Raw genomic sequence first — 17,579 nt, forward strand, 5'->3', positions numbered from 1 at the left:
AATTTCCTGCGCCTTTCGCGCTGCGAGGAGGACAATCGTTTTTAAGGGTTGTCAGTCCACCACTTTGCACGACGATTAAATTCGTGCAACAAGAAAGGAAGTGAGAAAATCATCAAGCCGGCGCGAGAGGAATGCTGAGATGCTGCTAAACATCTACACCTGCCTGCACCATTCTCCTCTGGAAATGGTTTCACTTAAAAACTTCTACAAATACAACGAAAGGGTATTCTAATTAACGGGTGTGCAGGGCACACATTATTAAGCAGCTTCAACAGACTAAGACGTTGTACATGTCTTGGGAGAATAAAAGAAACTACTCTGTGTACATGGTGGGAGGAAGGTAGAAAGAAAATATACAGGCTGGGGGAAAAAGAAAAAAAAGACACTATGGAAGCTCCAGATTGCGTCCACAAAATCCATGCAGACAAGCTCTAGCTTTTGTTGGACGTTCTCCTCCTCATCAGCACAGGAAGAGAAATCCTCCAGGCTTTGGGTAATCTTCACAAGCTGTTCGGGGTGGGGATTACGGTGTCTGCGTAGGGGACTTGGCAAAAAGGTGCCTCAACCCACAAACGGGCTGCTGGGCTCTACGGAAACGTCAGACACCAAGATGCGGGGCGACCATTTGTGAGGGCTTCAAGGAGCCGTTCCTGCTGCCACTGATAAATTGGAGAGAAAACAAAGGCTTTCAGAGTCTCCTTCCAACAAGTCTACTATGCCAACCGAGCAAAAAATCAGGACCAGAGCAGAGGAAGCTGCCAGTGCTGGTTCAGCCTCAGCGCACGCCTTCTGTTACGGAGAAGCAGGAGAAAGGGGCGAGTTCCTTCTCTGATGGCACCTGCTCTGCTCCTTTGTTCACCTCTTTGGTGACCCCCTGCACTGCAGCGGGCACGGTACAGGTTGCTAAAGCAGCAAACAGAATAACTAGAAAAAGTTAAGTACCAGCGCAGCGTCCGTGTCAGGGAGTCATGCTCACTAACTAACAGATTTGTAAAGAGATGACCCTGCAGGTGAACAAAAAAAAAAAAAAAAAAAAAATATATATATATATATATCTCAAGACATAAAAGATGGAGCTGAAGCACCACCATTATAGATAAGTGAAAAATTGGAAGAGAACATCTACAGATATCAAGCCCAGGTGGGCTGGGGAGGATGGGGGACAGGAGAGACAAAAGCAGGCAAGGAAATGATAAGGTGAGTTGTGTGGAGGTATGAGGTACACAACGTGAAGTGGGACAAGGAAAAGCAGAAGGAACAAGCATCTGCAGAAGCAGGTGAAGGCCCATCCCAGTATTATTACACTCTACACATGCTACTAAGCGTCAGGAATACGAGGAGACCGGGAGCAACTTATCATTCATTGCTCCAGAGGGAAGAAGAGATGAAACATTTTCACTCTGAACTGAAGGTGAAAAGCACTCAAATTCCATAAGAAACTGCCAGGCTATATAATGAGCAGATTTGAAGCTACTTAGAGGAAACAGCATCAGAGAAGGATGTTCATCACCCTGGGCAGGCCACACAAATTAAGAGAAAGTAGAGCTGTGAATTACAATGAACAGAGACTAAATAGCTGCCTGTGTTGGATTAAAGGATTTAAATTGTCAGCTTGATGTATAATGAATGTGAAAACCCAGCACTTAATTAAATGGCACATGATAGAATAACTTTGTTATGCTTTAAACTGCTTAAGTTATCAAAGTATTCCTTATATTAGCAATTGTTTAGCAGGATCTCTCTCCCTTGTGAGTTCCACTGAGACATTGGTCCTTCACTCTGTGTTCAGCTCTGGCAAAATATGGAATTTTTGTTGTTGCTGTTCTGTAATGCGAGTTTTCAAGCATGACCAGTGAATTTCTGGCAATGCAGTCACTGAACGCTGCCGAGACACAGCGATGGGCTACCAGGTGCTCTAAGGACCCCACTGTAAACACTTTGGTACCAAACTGTGTAGACACTGGGGGCTGATCGTTCTTCCTAGATCACAGACCACCTCCCTGCTCATCCCCCCTAACATGACTGTTAGGTCTTCAGCCGTGCCTGCTCCCGTGTGAAGGCTCCCAGCAGAGGGGTGAGAGGGCAGCCCGTCCCCAGGCACCCTTTGCCAGGTCTGGCTTGTGCCAAAGGAAAACTTCAGCCTTAAGGAGGACATCTGCCACACGGGGAGACAGAATGTCTGTTCTGCCATTGCATTTTGATAACAGGAACCGACTTCATTTTCCAACCTGGGAAGCAAATCTAATTGAGTTGCTTCGTGCAGAATGAGGACAGAATGGGAATTACACACGAGGTTCAGCAAAAGCAGCAGATGAGGGATCACCATAAGGGCCAGGACAGGGCTTCTGAATCACTTTTTAAAGGAACCATATAGCACAGAAGGACTTAAAGGCTAAACAAAGGCGATTAGGAGGACTGCTCCATCCTACAGGGGTTGAACGAAGAAACATGACCACACAGCTCTCCAGCAAATTCATGACTTTTTTTCTTATCCTATTCAACCCGTCACATCCTTTTACATTTCTTGAGTCTCCAGCAACTCGCCTGTTGGTCATTCAAACCAAAGCTTTCCTTAACCCCAGTGTCCTTGTGCACACAGGATGGTCAGGAAGAGCACGAGGTAGGAAGGACCTTCCCCTTCACACAGGCACAACGAGGACACGGATCCTGGAGATGACTCGGTGGCCCAAAGGTCCACGTGTGCACTCAAATCAGAGATGTGTTACACGCAGGATCAAAAACCGAAAGACAAAAAGAAAAAGGTACTTACAGCTACTGCTATTCTTCCGAGTACGTGTTCTGGAATTTTTCTATAAACATCCAAAGAACCCCCTGCAGGGACAAACAAAATGTGCTTAGGTAATAATGCAAAATGAAATACTGCCCTAGATTTGAAGTCACAAGGGTTTTCCAGGCCTTGGTTATTAATAAAAACACCACCGATGATGTAACAATAACTGTGTCAGAAATAACTGACCTTAAAAATCTACCAATAAACACATGAAACAGCACTCTGGTCTCTTTTCACCCATATTACTTATTTTTGCTTGCAGCATTAATACTCAAACTCCTTTCAGGAAACCTCCCAGTCACAGGACAGTATATCAAACCCACCAGGGTTGGCACAACTGCTTGGGAATCACAAAGTCATCCCAAAAAGTGACAGTGGGCTTCAAAGTCCGAAGTATCCAACCCCTCGTTCCCAAAACTTGGTGCCAGCATTACACGGTGTCTGACACGATGCTTGGAGATGTGCTTAAAGCTGTTCCCTCCTGACCATCAACCCAGTGAAAGTTTGGTTACGCCTTGCAGTCTGTGTCCACACTGATGCCTGGAAACGGAAGACAAGCTGTTCCTGGGCAAGCAGGTAAATTTTGCCAGTAAACTCCAGTATGGGACAAAATTTACTGCCTGGCATAACCCTGTCCAGCCAGCATCATCCGTTCCTGGGGAAAGCGAGAAACCTAAGTCCCCTGATCCCCAAGGGACTCAGAAGGATTGTTTCCCTTATCTTCTGCAAAGGAGATTCACCATTAATCCAGAGTTCAAAATTACTCTGGGATGAAACACAAATTCTTGGGCAAGACAGTAAATTTAAAATTGAGAATTAAAAATATCCAAGTAGAATGGCAAAAAAAACCCAAACGGACGAGCAAATTACAGGCAGAGCACATAACACTTGGCTTGCAAGAGTGTGTAGTTTTAGTCAAGGCTTGAGGTTCTCAGAAGTGCTCAGCACTGATGTAACTCTGCTCTCGGAACAGCCTATGGATTTTCCAGATGACACTGCTGGGAAAACACTTGGGGTCATACTCAGCAACTAAGAAAACTCCACCTTGTGCTTTGCTCATGGTTCAGTAAAAGTAAAACCCATTCATTCCGAAATGCTGCCATCCAAAACAGTCACAAGGTCCTAACTCCAGTCTTCAGGCTCAATTATACAATAGTTCTTACTCTAATGATGGCTTCTTTTTTTCTTGCTGTTTCTCCCCCTTATTTTCTCAATCCTCTCTACTGTCAGAAACGCAGTATGTGTTTGTCTTCACTAATGTTGCCCTGATTCCAGGTCATTGGAATTATTATTTGTTCATAAGTTGAAAGATGAAACTTAGTATCAGCCACGTTGCCTGTGTATAATAACGAACTTCAGTTTTGAAACTAATTTTAGGCATTATCAACGGAAACAAGAGGCTGTAGCAGCAGATACCTACTGCTCACCACAAAAGCCAAACAAAAGGCAATCATATGGCAGGGGGTTCCCATTTACACTTGTAACATATCCTTACATTTTGGACAAAAAGACCTATTTTCATCCACCACACTGCTAAGCTTTGCTATTACAGACGTCACTAAAGGTAACGTCGTTTGGAAAATGAAGGAAAGCATATTTTTGCAAACAATTGAGGAAACCTGCCATTTTTCTACAGAGAAAAAATTCTGCAGTGACAACGTTTCCAAATCCAAATATGCAATGTCAGCTCCCAAATCTATGTGCAGATATCCAGGTACAGTCTGATAACCCGCCCCTCTCGCTGCTTTTAAGTGGAATTTAGCAAGTGCCCAGCAGTTTCAAGGAAAAGAAGCAACAACATAAGTAAAAGATAATGGTGCAATTTCACCATCTTTATTTACAAGAACATCATCTTTACTATAAAAGAGCAAAAATTAGAAAGCCTCGTTTTACATCTCTGTTGCTCTTTAAGATCAATTGGCAGGTGGGACAGTGAGCCAGGTCAGTTGAACCTCATTGCAGACTTGAAGTTAACTTGTTTTTTTCTTGCTTGCAGGTGCCAGGAAAGAACCAATATGGTACTTAAACGTGCACCTTTTCCCTACGTGTATCCATGAGTACCCCAAAAGAGGCAGATCCACCTATATCTAAGTAATTCATAAAGGAAATACCTATGTTTTGTAATACGGTATAGGACCTAACAGGGCAAACAGAGTCATGGGATACGGATTCAGGAAATCCTACAAACTGGCCTGAGACAGTCAAAAGGGCTAAAAACTTGGCAAGGTTGAAGTTGTTCATCTGCAGGATGAGAAAGTATTTTTTCCTAATCTATACCTGCACCCTCACGCATCAAAATTAAAGGTCAGGGATAAAAAAAATGGCAAGGTCCCTTTATTTGCATTCTGTTCTTCCTTTAACTGATGGCTGTTGCTTTCTGCCAGAAGGAGATCACAACATGAGGCAGAGCAGAGGTCAGCTCCAGTATAATTCCAAGCAATTTGTGCATGGTCAGTAAACAGCATCGTGGTGCAACACCACGAGGGACGCACACCCTAAAGGCTTAAATATTTTCGAACAAGAATTCAGAACTGCAAGCTTTTATGTCCATCATTTTTAAAAAAATCTCTGAATTTATAGGAGCATAAGTACTCCAGGTAGATGCATGTTTTGGCATCAGCAGATGCTTCCTTACTGCACGTGCTGGCTGCTTAACACAGGCTTGCAAGTCTGAGTGCAACTGCAGGGCCAGAAGAGAGAAATGGCTAATAGCCACACAGCATGACAACAGCAGAGAACTGAACTCGTGGGCATAATACTTTTTCATCAAAGATGGAAAATCTGAGAGAATACTCATACTTGGAAATGGGGCACAGCGATCACCGAGACGGGGGTACTAAGTGTAAAAAGAGAGAAATAACAGTAATAACAGACCATTTTAACAGGGAGAAAACAAAACGCACCACAAAACCCTACAGGGCTTCATCCGTGGTCTCCATTAGGAAGAAAGAAGCTACTCGACGATGTTTAATGGCACACATTTGGCTTTGGAAATTTTTCCTGCCAGAAAGCCTTCCCTCTACAGCAAATTAGTCGCGAGATCCTTACTTCTTTACACCCAGTTTAACTGAACCTTTGTGGAAAATCTGGATAGGGCATAAAACGCTGGCTCACAAGAAAATCCTGGAGAGAGGAATAACTACGGCTCGTAACAACTACGTGACGTGCAGAGTTGAACGCTGCGAAGGGGGTTTTTGTGCACGAGACACGAGGGGACCGCGTCTGTCGCCAGGCACGCTCTCAAAATTGATACACAGAGGGCAGCAATGATTGTAAATTCCTGCAAACCGTACACTTTTCCTGCCTTTTCTCCAAGAATGCCACGCAGCAGATTGTCAAAGCGAAGCAGAAATACATCTCCATCATTACAGTAACATCGGATTGTGGGGAAGGGGATCCAGTTGGCCTGGAGGTTCACGTTGGGAGAAACACAAGTGCACTCAAACAGAAACTCAGCGCAGCACGGCTAAACAGCTGCGTTTGAAAATAACTCCTTGTCTTGCAATTAAGAGATGCTTTCCACGGAAAACACATAGGACATTGGGTTAATAGAATTCTTTAAAAGAAAAATCTTTTGTTTTGGCTATCAAAACAGTAAAAGTGAGGAACAGCTGTTTTGTCAGCAAGGACAGATTGTATGGAAGACTCGAATATCAAACCACAAATTAAGCCAGTGTTTATTTCTGTTCTATTTACATTTTCAATAAAAGTAGGCGAAGTTACACTCGGGAAAAACACAGCGTACCACGGAGAACATAACACAATCCCAACACTATCAAAACTACCTGCAAAGTTATGAATATTTTACATTTTCCAGCCATACTATTGCATTTTCCTCCATTCTGGAAAAGCACATCTTTACGGCATTTTCCCATATACATGCTTAGCAATCAAAAGCACACGGATGCACAACTCACCGTCCATGAACTCTGTACACAACGAAATTCTGTTTTCTACAAAAAAAGCACCGTAAAATCCTATGATATATGATGAGTCACACTGGAAAAAGAAAGGAAAAAGAGAAGCCTGTTTTAAAATTTGCTGTAAGAGGATTATAAGCAGGAATAACAAAAATGAGAAGATCTATATACCTTATAAAGAATTTCTAACTCCGACATTATCTGCTTCTGGAGTTCCAGTGTTATATCTAAGGGTATGACCTAAAACACAAACAACGGACATATGATTAGAAAAAGTGAGTGAATGATTCAAAATAAACCCCAGAAGACCTATGTATTAATTATCCTTAAGTCAGAAAAGGAAAGAGGAATAGCTGGAAAGAACATTTGAACAGAGTGATGAGCACAGGAAGGAAATGGAAACGAAAGGACAGACTTCTTTACTCTTAAAAGTCAGATACGAGTAAACTTAAGTTTTACAGATGATTTTAATCCATGAAATGTCCCAAGATTCTGACTCAACTCAACAGATGAGTCAGAACTTGAGCACAAGCCCCACACGTAACGTAAAGAGCCGCGCTGTGGTAGATCAGCAGGTTGGTAAACCTCAGAGCTGCTGCTTATTCACCCAAAGTGTGACCACGTCCCAGCTCCTGCTCGGCACAGCCACCTCCTCATCCCCCCAGCACTCATTCTTCTCGCTAGAGACGTCTTGTGACAAAGCCATTAGGTCTTGTTGAACGTGCAGATGTTAACTCTGAGGGCTAAATAAGTACTGCAGCATTGAAAGTATCTCTGAAGGTCTCAGTGGCGCCCTAAAGGAGGGTCTTCTACCACTATTCTTACAGTTTCCATTTCTTCCACATTTACACCCTTATGTACATGAATTCCTAACACAGTATATTTGCACGAAACATGGAAAACTTTTAAATACACAGAAAAAATGCAGATGGTGGCAGATGGTAGGTGCTTAGGTAAGCATCACCAAAGCATTCCTCAAAACAGCTTCAAACAACCTGACTTCGAGCGCTCCAACCAGCCGCTCGCTGTCCTGCTTCTCTCCTGCATCCTTCATCCATGCCCTCATTTTTCATCACTTTGAGCCTGGCTGCCAGCCAGGACTAAAGTACCAAGTGGAGCAGTGCCTCCAGTTACAAGTTTTCAGGATTTTCAGGACAGACCCTTGTAATAAGGATGCTGGTTCCAACAGAACCAGCGTTGAAAGTTGACTTTTACAAACAATTCTTTGCCATGATTATTTGAAGAGTTGCACGCTCAATTATTAAATATTTCTATAGAAATCAAAACGGACTCTACATGCATTTAGCCCGGCTCAGTGTGCTGCCACACAATATTTCACAGTTTAACACTTTAAGCTAAAAGGAAACAAAATCTAGTCAATTTGCAGAATTAGCAGAATAGATATTACAGGCTGGGTTTACTGCTGACGAAACAAAATAAAGACCATTTCCAAACACACGCGTTTTACAGTATCAAAATGTGTCTAAAAGAAAAAACGATAACCTGTTTCTATCAAGAGTTTGCTTTAGGGTTATTTATAAAAGCTGTCACTAAACTAAATTGTAAGTGTAATACAGGGCTGCCAAGAAACGTTTAACGCACTTGTCTAGATCAATAACCATTTGCCAACAATATTCACTTACATTTTCCCGGCGTGAAAAACCTAAAATAATTTGCTGGGATACCATCGGTTTTACCAATTGAATATTAACAAAATTTCATCTCGTCAACAGGCTAAAATTAAATTTTACCTCACTAAACTCTATTTGCAGTGAGAAATCTCCCTGCCTCGTTCACCGTGAAGGCTTCGCCGACCTGAACAACGACTAGTTAGCGCGATGGGCGTCAAATCCATCGGCGGCATCCAACCACCCAAGACCTGGCGTGAAGAAAGGTCTCTGGCTGATTTGCATGAACTATAATTACACACAGACCCTGCATTCTAATCGTGAGGACAGCCCAGAACAGCAGAACTTCCCTCCTGACACACGTTTGGGATGCTATAGGGTACGGCACGTATAGGAACGCGCTGTGACGGTATGGGAAACGAAGATCCCTGCAAAACGAATTCGGAGAGATGACTGTCTCACTTTCTCTGCACAGCTATTGTACAGAAGTGTTTGCTTCCATCTAAACACGTGTGACAAGACAGGAGAGAAACCCATCTGATGTCAAGGTTGGAGAGACCTTACTTACAGCACTGAAATAGGGGCAGAAAGAGGAAAATAAAAGTATCTACACAGCACTGCCTTAACCTGCACTTGTAATCTCCGCGGTCATACTCCTTTTGTGTAAAATTTCCAAGCCTATTTAGAAAATGAAGTTTATACAGGTGAACAAACTTTTAAGAATATGTGAGCTGACAGTATTAAGTATTAAAGCAAGGAAAATAAAAAAAAACACCTCCTCAAACCCATTGCTAGCAAGGGTGAAGTTGTGAATAAGGATTTTCCTGCAACTTCCACAACTGGAACACAGCTAAGCGAGTAAGGTGTAACATTAGAAAACAAATTTTTCCAAAACGACACCTTTTGGAAAGAACTTTGTAGCAAATAAAAAAATCACTATGATCTCACCAGAATGATTGAGAGCAGAAATGAGTGAAGCCAAATTCATCCGGCATAAAATAACCCACAGGGTCCAACACGTGCAGGAGCAGAGTTCCTTAACAAGTTTGCACCAGAAGCTACAGGAAAAGTTGGAGGAACGGAGGAGCCCGGCAGGTTGCCGCTGATCAGTGGTCCCCAGCCACCCCACCCCTGCCACGGGGTACCCGAGCCTCAGGGATGCGGATGAACAGGACCAGTCTGGAGATGGGACCAAGGGCAACCTGGACTGGCTGGGGAAGACAAGCTGGGAGCTGAGCTCTGAGCTCCAGTGCCTGCCCTGAACTCAAAATTAGTTGAAATGGTGCCTCACGGGTAGAGATGGAGAAGGTTCCTAGATAAGGGGAGCAATTTTTTTTTTAATTTAAATGACGCGGTGGTCCGCTGGCATTCAGCAAGGGGCTCCAAGCATTCCTGCACATCCTTGTTATCAAGTGCCTGCCTAAAATACAGCAATCCCATAACATATGTGAACTCAACGCACCGAACGTTGCAAGCGAAAAGGGTTAATTTTTAAAAGAGGAATACCTGAGCATATTTCCTCTGCTCTCCACTACACCTCCAGGACAAATAAGGATGAGTTGTCAAGTTAAATACAAGCAGTCAAGTGACTGAATTATAATTTACTCTGTGCTCAATTTAAATTAGTGTGAGGCTATTAAAATATACAGTATAAATACGGCAATTCATCACGAGCTGTCATGGATGACTTCATCTATTTGCTGGAGTGGCATACGTTCCACTGAAGGGAACAAGAGCAAAATCACAGGTCAAATTAAGCTGCTATTCTGTTTTAATTCACTTATTTAATCTGTGGCGACATAATTGTCTTTTACAGTATGTACAACTCAAAGGAAATTTGGGAGTATTATAGTCAGTATACAAATGATTAATCAAATGGTCCATTTAAATGCTCGCTTAAGAGCAGGAGAAACTAAAAGCAGTTGAAGAATGGCAACCAGCCAGTGTACGCTCCAATTTCTCGTTCAGATTTTTCCCTCTAATTTGGAAAAAAAAGTTACCTTCCCCAAAATCTATTTAATCCTCTGCACGTTATCCAGCTGTAAAGTTTACATTGAAATATAGAATCACAGAATGGTTTGGGTTGGAAGGGACCTCAAAGATCATCTAGTTCCAACCCCCTGCCATGGGCAGGGACACCTTTCACTACACCAGGTTGCCCAAAGCCTCATCCAACCTGGCCTTGAATATGTCCTGACGTAGCTTTGGTCTGTACCATTGATATTAGCATTGGTTTGTTTTCCTGTTCAATATCTTTGCGAGACTATCCACCAGCTGAAAGCGTTTGAATCAACAGGTTTTCAGAACGTGATCTTGTCCTATCAAATTTGTATATTATTGTCCCCAAAAGCCCCTAAAATGCAGAGCTCTGCTTTCGCAGATCCATCCGGCGATGTTCCTACCAGCGTGGATCAAACCCCCCATCCCCGTGATGATCCTGTCAAGACGTTGGCACTACCATCCTCTTTTTAGTGCTGGGTATGCTGGGCCACAGCTGTGGCAAACCATTTTCTCCATAGAACAAGCTGGCACCATCACTATCACAGCAGGTTTCCCGACCTCCAGTTTGTGAACACGTTATTTTAAACTACGGTAACACCCACGTGTTGGTGCAGTATTTCCTCTGAAACCACACTAAAGAAATAAATATAATTGAGAGCAACAATTTCAAAGGACCACCATAAGCAGTATCTACATGAGAACCCAATTTCCCAAATCTTCAGGATGTTAATTATCCACCAGGACTAACCAAACCCGTGGACTCGGAAGGAAAAAAGGAGGTGAACTTGCTGGGGGAAAAGGCTTTTTGCCACAGGGAGGTGATTTCAATTAACCTTGCAAAGGGTGAACTCGCTTCCCCTCCTGCCTGTGTGATTTTTCTCTTGCTCCATCTCCTCTCCAGGCACCTTCTGAGGGCACCCACCGCCCCGCGGGGAGGGCTGGAGAGCAGCAATGCCAACGCCGAGCAGAGCTGGCACAAGATGCTCTCTGCAGACCTTGGAAAAGGATTATTTGAGGATGCAACGTAGTGGGTACCAGGGAAAAGCAGAATCCTCACACAAACCCCAGCATTCAGGGGAAGAGTTTTTTTAGTTCCACACTGAAAGTTGTAATAAAACCTATTTTTAATAGTTCAATTTTCTGTACTTTTGTGCTTATTACAACTCAGAGAATTTCTGTCTTACTCTACCTGCTCACAACAGGTTTAGGAATTACAGATACCACTTGAAAGGGCTTTTTCAAAAGGACTTTTTCAAAAACTTTTTCGAGTGCTATTTGTGCTCCACACAATTAGATGGTATTTCAATTTTCGTATTTTCCAGATGTAGAGAATTATTTCAAACCTAGCAGCAAGCTTTTGCTTTTCTTCCATTCATTGGAAAGTCGAAAGCATTTCTCTTGGTGGGGCGAAGGGAATTACATGATCCTCAGGAAAAGCCAAAACACAGGCACAACCTCATTTTAGTCAATTATAGCTGGTTGGAACCACAAGACAATCTGAATCCAAATCCAATTTACCCAGTAAATATAAACACTTCATTTGAAGTCTTACTATAATCTTATGTCTTTAAATTTCATTTAACACCAATTCTGCTTGCAGCAACCAGCTCCATTTCTTGTCATCCTCTCTCCCATCCCCACATTCTTTCGGTTTAACTCAATTATGCCAGAATTTAATGACTAGATAAAGACAGGAAAAAAGAGAAATAAGACAAAAAGCCCATTTTACAGATTTGTAAGTAATTATTCCATAAATTATATTTTTTAAATATACCTTTTCTTCAGATCCTAAACTATTAATTGGAATTGTATGAACGCAACAATTTATTTGTTTTCCAACAGTTTCTACTGCTTTGAGTTTCAACAAAATCGCCAAACTAAAAAAATTGTTTGATACATTAAAAATGTACATATTTCAACATTTTTGCTTTGATTAACTATATTAATAATTTAATTTACAAATGTAATTGAATTTAACAAATAACATAGGAGAGTTGGCACACTCTTGTCAGAGTTGTGCTATTAGTTCACCAGTTTTAATTGAGCCTCAGAGAAGACCGATATTCATCCGACCACATAACGCTACAGTATAGAACTTCACTGCAAAGAATGCTATAGAAAAAAAAAAGCCAAACCAATTGGATTCAAAACAAGCAGGGGGAGACAAGACATTAAAATTAATAAACCTGTTAAAACCACAAAATCTCCTAGGAAAACGGAATATTATCCCAAAGGAAATGGAAGGGAGAGGCTGACATCCCGCGACCTGTCCATCCCCACTCCTGCAACGCCGGCGTCCAGGGTGGTGGGACCCCACGGGAAGAGGTGGTGGTACTGACACACTGGGCCAAGCAATTCCCAGCGGGAGAAATTTGGATTTTGGGAACTCTTGTGTTCATTTGGACTTACTAAATTTATGGGCTGGAGTTTTCCTGCATAAGCTACGTGGACTTTAATGTAATGAAAGAAACTGAGATCTAACAATCAGAGGGAGGGGAAGGAAATGAAGGTCAAGAAAGAACGGAGAGAAAGAAAGAGAGAAAGAAAATTACTGTAATATCTTACCTTCACTGCTAGTATTTTTCCACTAGGGACATGATATGCCCTGCACGAGGGAAAAAACAAAATAACTTGAGATCACATAAAATTACCTCTATACATATGTGCAACATGGATACACTAATTTCACAGGAAAATGACTTGGAGCTAATATGCATTAAGTTCCACCAATTTTATACAGTGCTTCTAAAGAAAGACTGATGAAAACAATTGATCACGAGAAGATACTTACAGTGAAACCATTTAGCTGGTTTTTACATCTGCATGCTTCAGGTAAAACCTACACCTTGAAGAATTTCGCACCGTGCCATAGCAAACTTACAAGTATGAATTTATCCACTTTCACATTTTTTTTTTCAATGAAATAAAATTGTGATCTATCCATTATCCAGAATCTTCACATAAAGCAAAGTTTATCACACAGGTTTGCCAGTCCTATGGGTATTTTCAGCGGTAGGGCAGCGAGAGACACAGCTACATCAATTAAAGGGAAGGAAACCAGGTAATGACTGATTCCTCATCATAACCTAAGGACCCACCAAAAATATTAGCAAAATGAAACTTCTGCATTTGTATTTAAGGCTTGCCTGTGTGCACATGTATTGTCAGAAGGCATTATTGTTAATGCTCTTTTGTATCCAAAATAATTTCCCACAGTATTGAAATTGTTTGTCTTAATTTCTGAAGACAAACATTTATAATTGGCTATTTAACAATGACTTGTCTATTCCTAACCATGAACTCGTAAGAAAATGAAAAGGTAGGCAAAAAAAAAAAAGTCTACTAAAAATCCAATGTAATTTTGCATAAAAACAAAACCATTAAAGGTTTTCCTCTTCACTAGTTTTATTGTCTCATACTGATTTATGACACTATGCACAGTAATGTCATATATGTGGCACTAACTTTAAAGAATTATAATATTTTACCACCATATACCTCTAGCAATTACTACTGAAGAAGAAAAGCTTTAATAGTTTTTTGGGGTTTTTTTTGCATGCAAGATCATACATAGCACAAGGCGAGACTGTTGTTTAATCTTATTTATAACCCATAGCGCTTACATAATTTCTGTTAATAGCTTGGAAGTTTCTAAAAACTTCACCTTAATTTAATAACTCACGGATAAACATTTATGTTCCCGAGTGGCATTAGCTTTTAGGAACAAACAAGGTTGAAAAAGGCAACCCAAAAATCAGTGTTATTTAACACCGGTACGACACGCAAAAAGCAAAGGCATCAGCTGAAGCTCCGAGAGACGGGCAGCCGAGTGCATAATCCATGAATCCAACGGAGTAAACGAACTCTGCTGTAACTATGGATGAATCAAGAGTGGCAAAACATTATGGACCTAAGATGAGCTGAAATGATAAGAAAATGAACAGGTTGAGATAGCATGCTTAACGTCTGTTAGCTTACTCTGTACTGTGCCGGACAGTTTGGCAACTTAATTAGCTTGTCAAGAAAGCTGATCTTTTTTCCGTAAGAGAGATCTCCTGTTTCCAAGCGAATTAAAAGGGAAGACTTGATTATTTAATTATGATGCACGCTAATTCATCCGTGGAAGTTTGGGTTAGGTTTCCAGCAGAGGGCAGGTACCTGGTTTGGTTTACAGAGCACTGACAGGACCAATTTCACATTTAATTATCGCTGAGAATTGGATCACAAAGGAGACGCCGTGCCCATGGGTACAGCGTGGCCGGTGGCTTTGCGAACGGCATGCTACCTGGAGGAAAGGAATTTGTTTACTCCGGGCTGATCCGGCATCTCCATTGTCCTGACCTTCCCCCAACACAATAACTGTAAAGTGATTAATGAAGTTTGAATAGGAGCTTTGGTTACACCAAAAGACAACCGTACACCTCCGTAGTGTTTTAATTAACAGCCAACGCTTCAAATTAGTCTGTAGTTGCTGCAGTAATTACCCGTTCCAACGAGTGTGCAGGGAAAACGTTTTTGTTGGATATTATCTAGATCTCTAAGTTGGAATTGATCATTTTGGTTACAGTCAGCACAGCTGAAGCCTGAAGATTTAGCACCTTTATGTAGCTTCAGAAGGATGCACTAAAAAAAAAAAAAAAAAAAAAATCCTCCAGAATAATGTGCACAGCATGAAGAAAAACACACTTTTTGTGCGTACTGCACCCGTCACGAAGTCTATGGATGTCTACGAGGAGATTAAACTAATATTTGTACTCTGTAAGTAATGTGAAGTCTCATCTCAAGGGTCAACTCTCACGGATTTCAGTGTCACCTCCAGAAGTAAGTAAACAAACTCATCCCTGTAGAACCAGACCATCAGACGAAGCCAAGTAGCAAAAATGTTCCTCAGCAGCGCTCCACGTTTCAGTGAACACACACTTAAAAACCTTCCAGGGTGGCAGGAAAACGACGGCGCCGAATGAACACGTCAACAACTCCTCTTGCTAGGAACACGTTTGAGCAGTGCCTCACAGCAAAGACAAGGGGATGCTGAAGAGGAGTGAAAACAGGTGCTAAACAGCTGCTGAACTACTTGGAGACAAATGTAAAGAGCAGAAATTAAATGCAATGAAATGCAAAATATTCAAGGAAAACGCTGTTTTGATGTTTGCAAAATTTCATTCCTTGCAGAAACCAGCTCTGGGAAAAACAAGTTCATTTTTCTGCTCCTTTTTGCTGGGGGTTGGTTTTGGTTTGCTTTTGACCCACTGCAAAAGCTACTGGGATGATTGGTTATAAATCACGTATTGTTAAGGAGAAATCGAAGAGACATACAGCGCCAATCTCTGCAATCAGAAGTTTAAAAAGTCATTTTGAACACTTGATGTCAACTCTTAAAAATATAAAAGTTATCGTTTAAAATTTGTTGCAATTTGCCAACTGCAGGAAGCTGGTTCCCATGTGTGTTTCCCCTTCCCTCTCCGCCTCTTAGTTAACTGGGAATTTATAAGACAAATGCCATGGCACGGTCTGATCTTTTTATAATTTATAATGTAATTTTTATAGATTTCACAAAAGGAGGAAATCTTCAAGGAGGATGGAGAAAAAGTACCAACTTTCAGACCAACTAAGCTGGAAAAAACTTCTGATGGACTGTGGACTACGGCGTGTGCATCCCTTGTGTTCCAGAAAATCAAAATCAATATCATGGAAAACTAGAATAGGGCTTTGGGGGAACTGCCAACTCCTCAGCATCTCTCCCCCCATATATAAGATGTGTTTCTACAGGAAAGCAAATTAAAAAAATGAAAGTGTCAGAGGCAGCTGGTTTCTGTCTTAAAAAGAAAAGGGGGAAAAAAAAAAAAGGTAGTTGAATTTCATATTGCCTGCTTTGTTCTTCCTGAGGTCTACTGCAAAGAAAACCAGAGGAGAAGTGTAAGATGCTTTGGCTCACACCTCTTTACGGAATAAACTATAGCCCATCCTAATATTTAAAGCTAAAACATTCATACAAGGAATATAGTGAGTTTCTACTCAGTTCAAAAGTAAAACAAACAAAATCAACCAAACAGAACATGCCCAAGCTTCTTAAAAAAATAGCTTAGATGTCAAACAGAAAATTTCTCCTTCTTTCAACTTGCTAAACATAACAATTTTATGTTCTCCCTGTCAGAAATTTTACCTAAAAGCACAGTGGGGAGCTGCATTACCTGCTTGATTGTGGTATAATTTCTTCCAGGGCAAGCTAAAAACTAACTTCAGGTTTTAACATCCAGGCACTCAAGAGAAACAGCAATTTTCAATTTGCTTTCTAATTTTTAATTGTAAAGCATTTGCCCCCACATGAGTGACTTAGGGATGGTCACATCAGAAGCATGGACCGAGTGTGCAAAGATCCCTGAACTTTCTCTAACAGCTTCTCCTAAACATACACAACAACTTTTTACTACAAACAGAGGTTACCATTATCTGAAAACTCAAAATAAAAGCAGTCTCCACCTAGAAGCAAAAATTCATTAAGATCATTATATCATGCTGCTAATGCTGATGCAGAAAAGCACTGAAGAAGCCTGCACCATGCAGAAGATCTTGCTTGCCCCTCTGCTCACTCTGGACACCAGGATATATTTTTCTATTTTTCCCCCCCTCAATAGCCACGGAAACAATTTCTAATCAATAAGCCATTCCTTGGCAAGACCAAATGATTCACGGGAAAGCCATGACCTGCCTGCTATGCCAATGAGTCAGTCCCTTCCCTTTCTGGAAATATAACTAACATCAGCAAATATGACAAAATGATGTACTGACAGTGCCGTTACACGAGCGATGTGGCTGCAGGACGCAGGGACGCAACGCTCCCCTCTGGTCTGAGAAACTTCTGGCTCATGGCACAAACTCCCATCTGCTGTAGCTCTTCTGGCCCACAAAACGTGCTGGTGTGCCATTCTGCTCAACGATGCTTTTAGCAGATGAGAGGGTGATTGAAAGGGACCTCTGCACACCATCTAATCCAACCTCCCTCTTGAAGTGGGACTGTAGCAGTGGAGGAGCTCAGCCGTAGCTTTGTCCAGCTCAGTGCTGAATGCCCCAAGGATGGAGATCCCTCTGCCCTTCTCCATGCCCTCTTACAGTGCTGCACCACCTTAATTGCAAAGAAGTTTCTCCTAATATCCAATATGACCTTTCCAAGTGGCAACCTCAGGCCACAAAATAAAAATAAAAGTAAACATTTCAGGTCCTTTCTCCCAGATACGTTTC

At 41.7% G+C, this 17,579-nt stretch overlaps 1 protein-coding gene across 2 annotated transcripts in view; it reads right to left on the reverse strand.

Moving 5' to 3' along the window:
- Window positions 1-17,579, reverse strand: part of MAP2K5 (mitogen-activated protein kinase kinase 5) — a 140,328-nt gene that overhangs the window by 82,614 nt on the left and 40,135 nt on the right. For both annotated transcript variants that reach the window (XM_086620497.1, XM_086620496.1), the window contains exons 9-12: window positions 12,906-12,945; window positions 6,883-6,951; window positions 6,709-6,790; window positions 2,771-2,832 (exon numbers count right to left, since the gene is read on the reverse strand). In XM_086620497.1, coding sequence (XP_086476623.1) covers window positions 2,771-2,832; window positions 6,709-6,790; window positions 6,883-6,951; window positions 12,906-12,945 — 253 coding nt within the window. The remainder of the gene's footprint in view (window positions 1-2,770; window positions 2,833-6,708; window positions 6,791-6,882; window positions 6,952-12,905; window positions 12,946-17,579) is intronic.

This window comes from Tauraco erythrolophus, chromosome 14 (genome assembly GCF_009769465.1).
Source record: "Tauraco erythrolophus isolate bTauEry1 chromosome 14, bTauEry1.pri, whole genome shotgun sequence".
NCBI lineage: Eukaryota > Metazoa > Chordata > Aves > Musophagiformes > Musophagidae > Tauraco > Tauraco erythrolophus.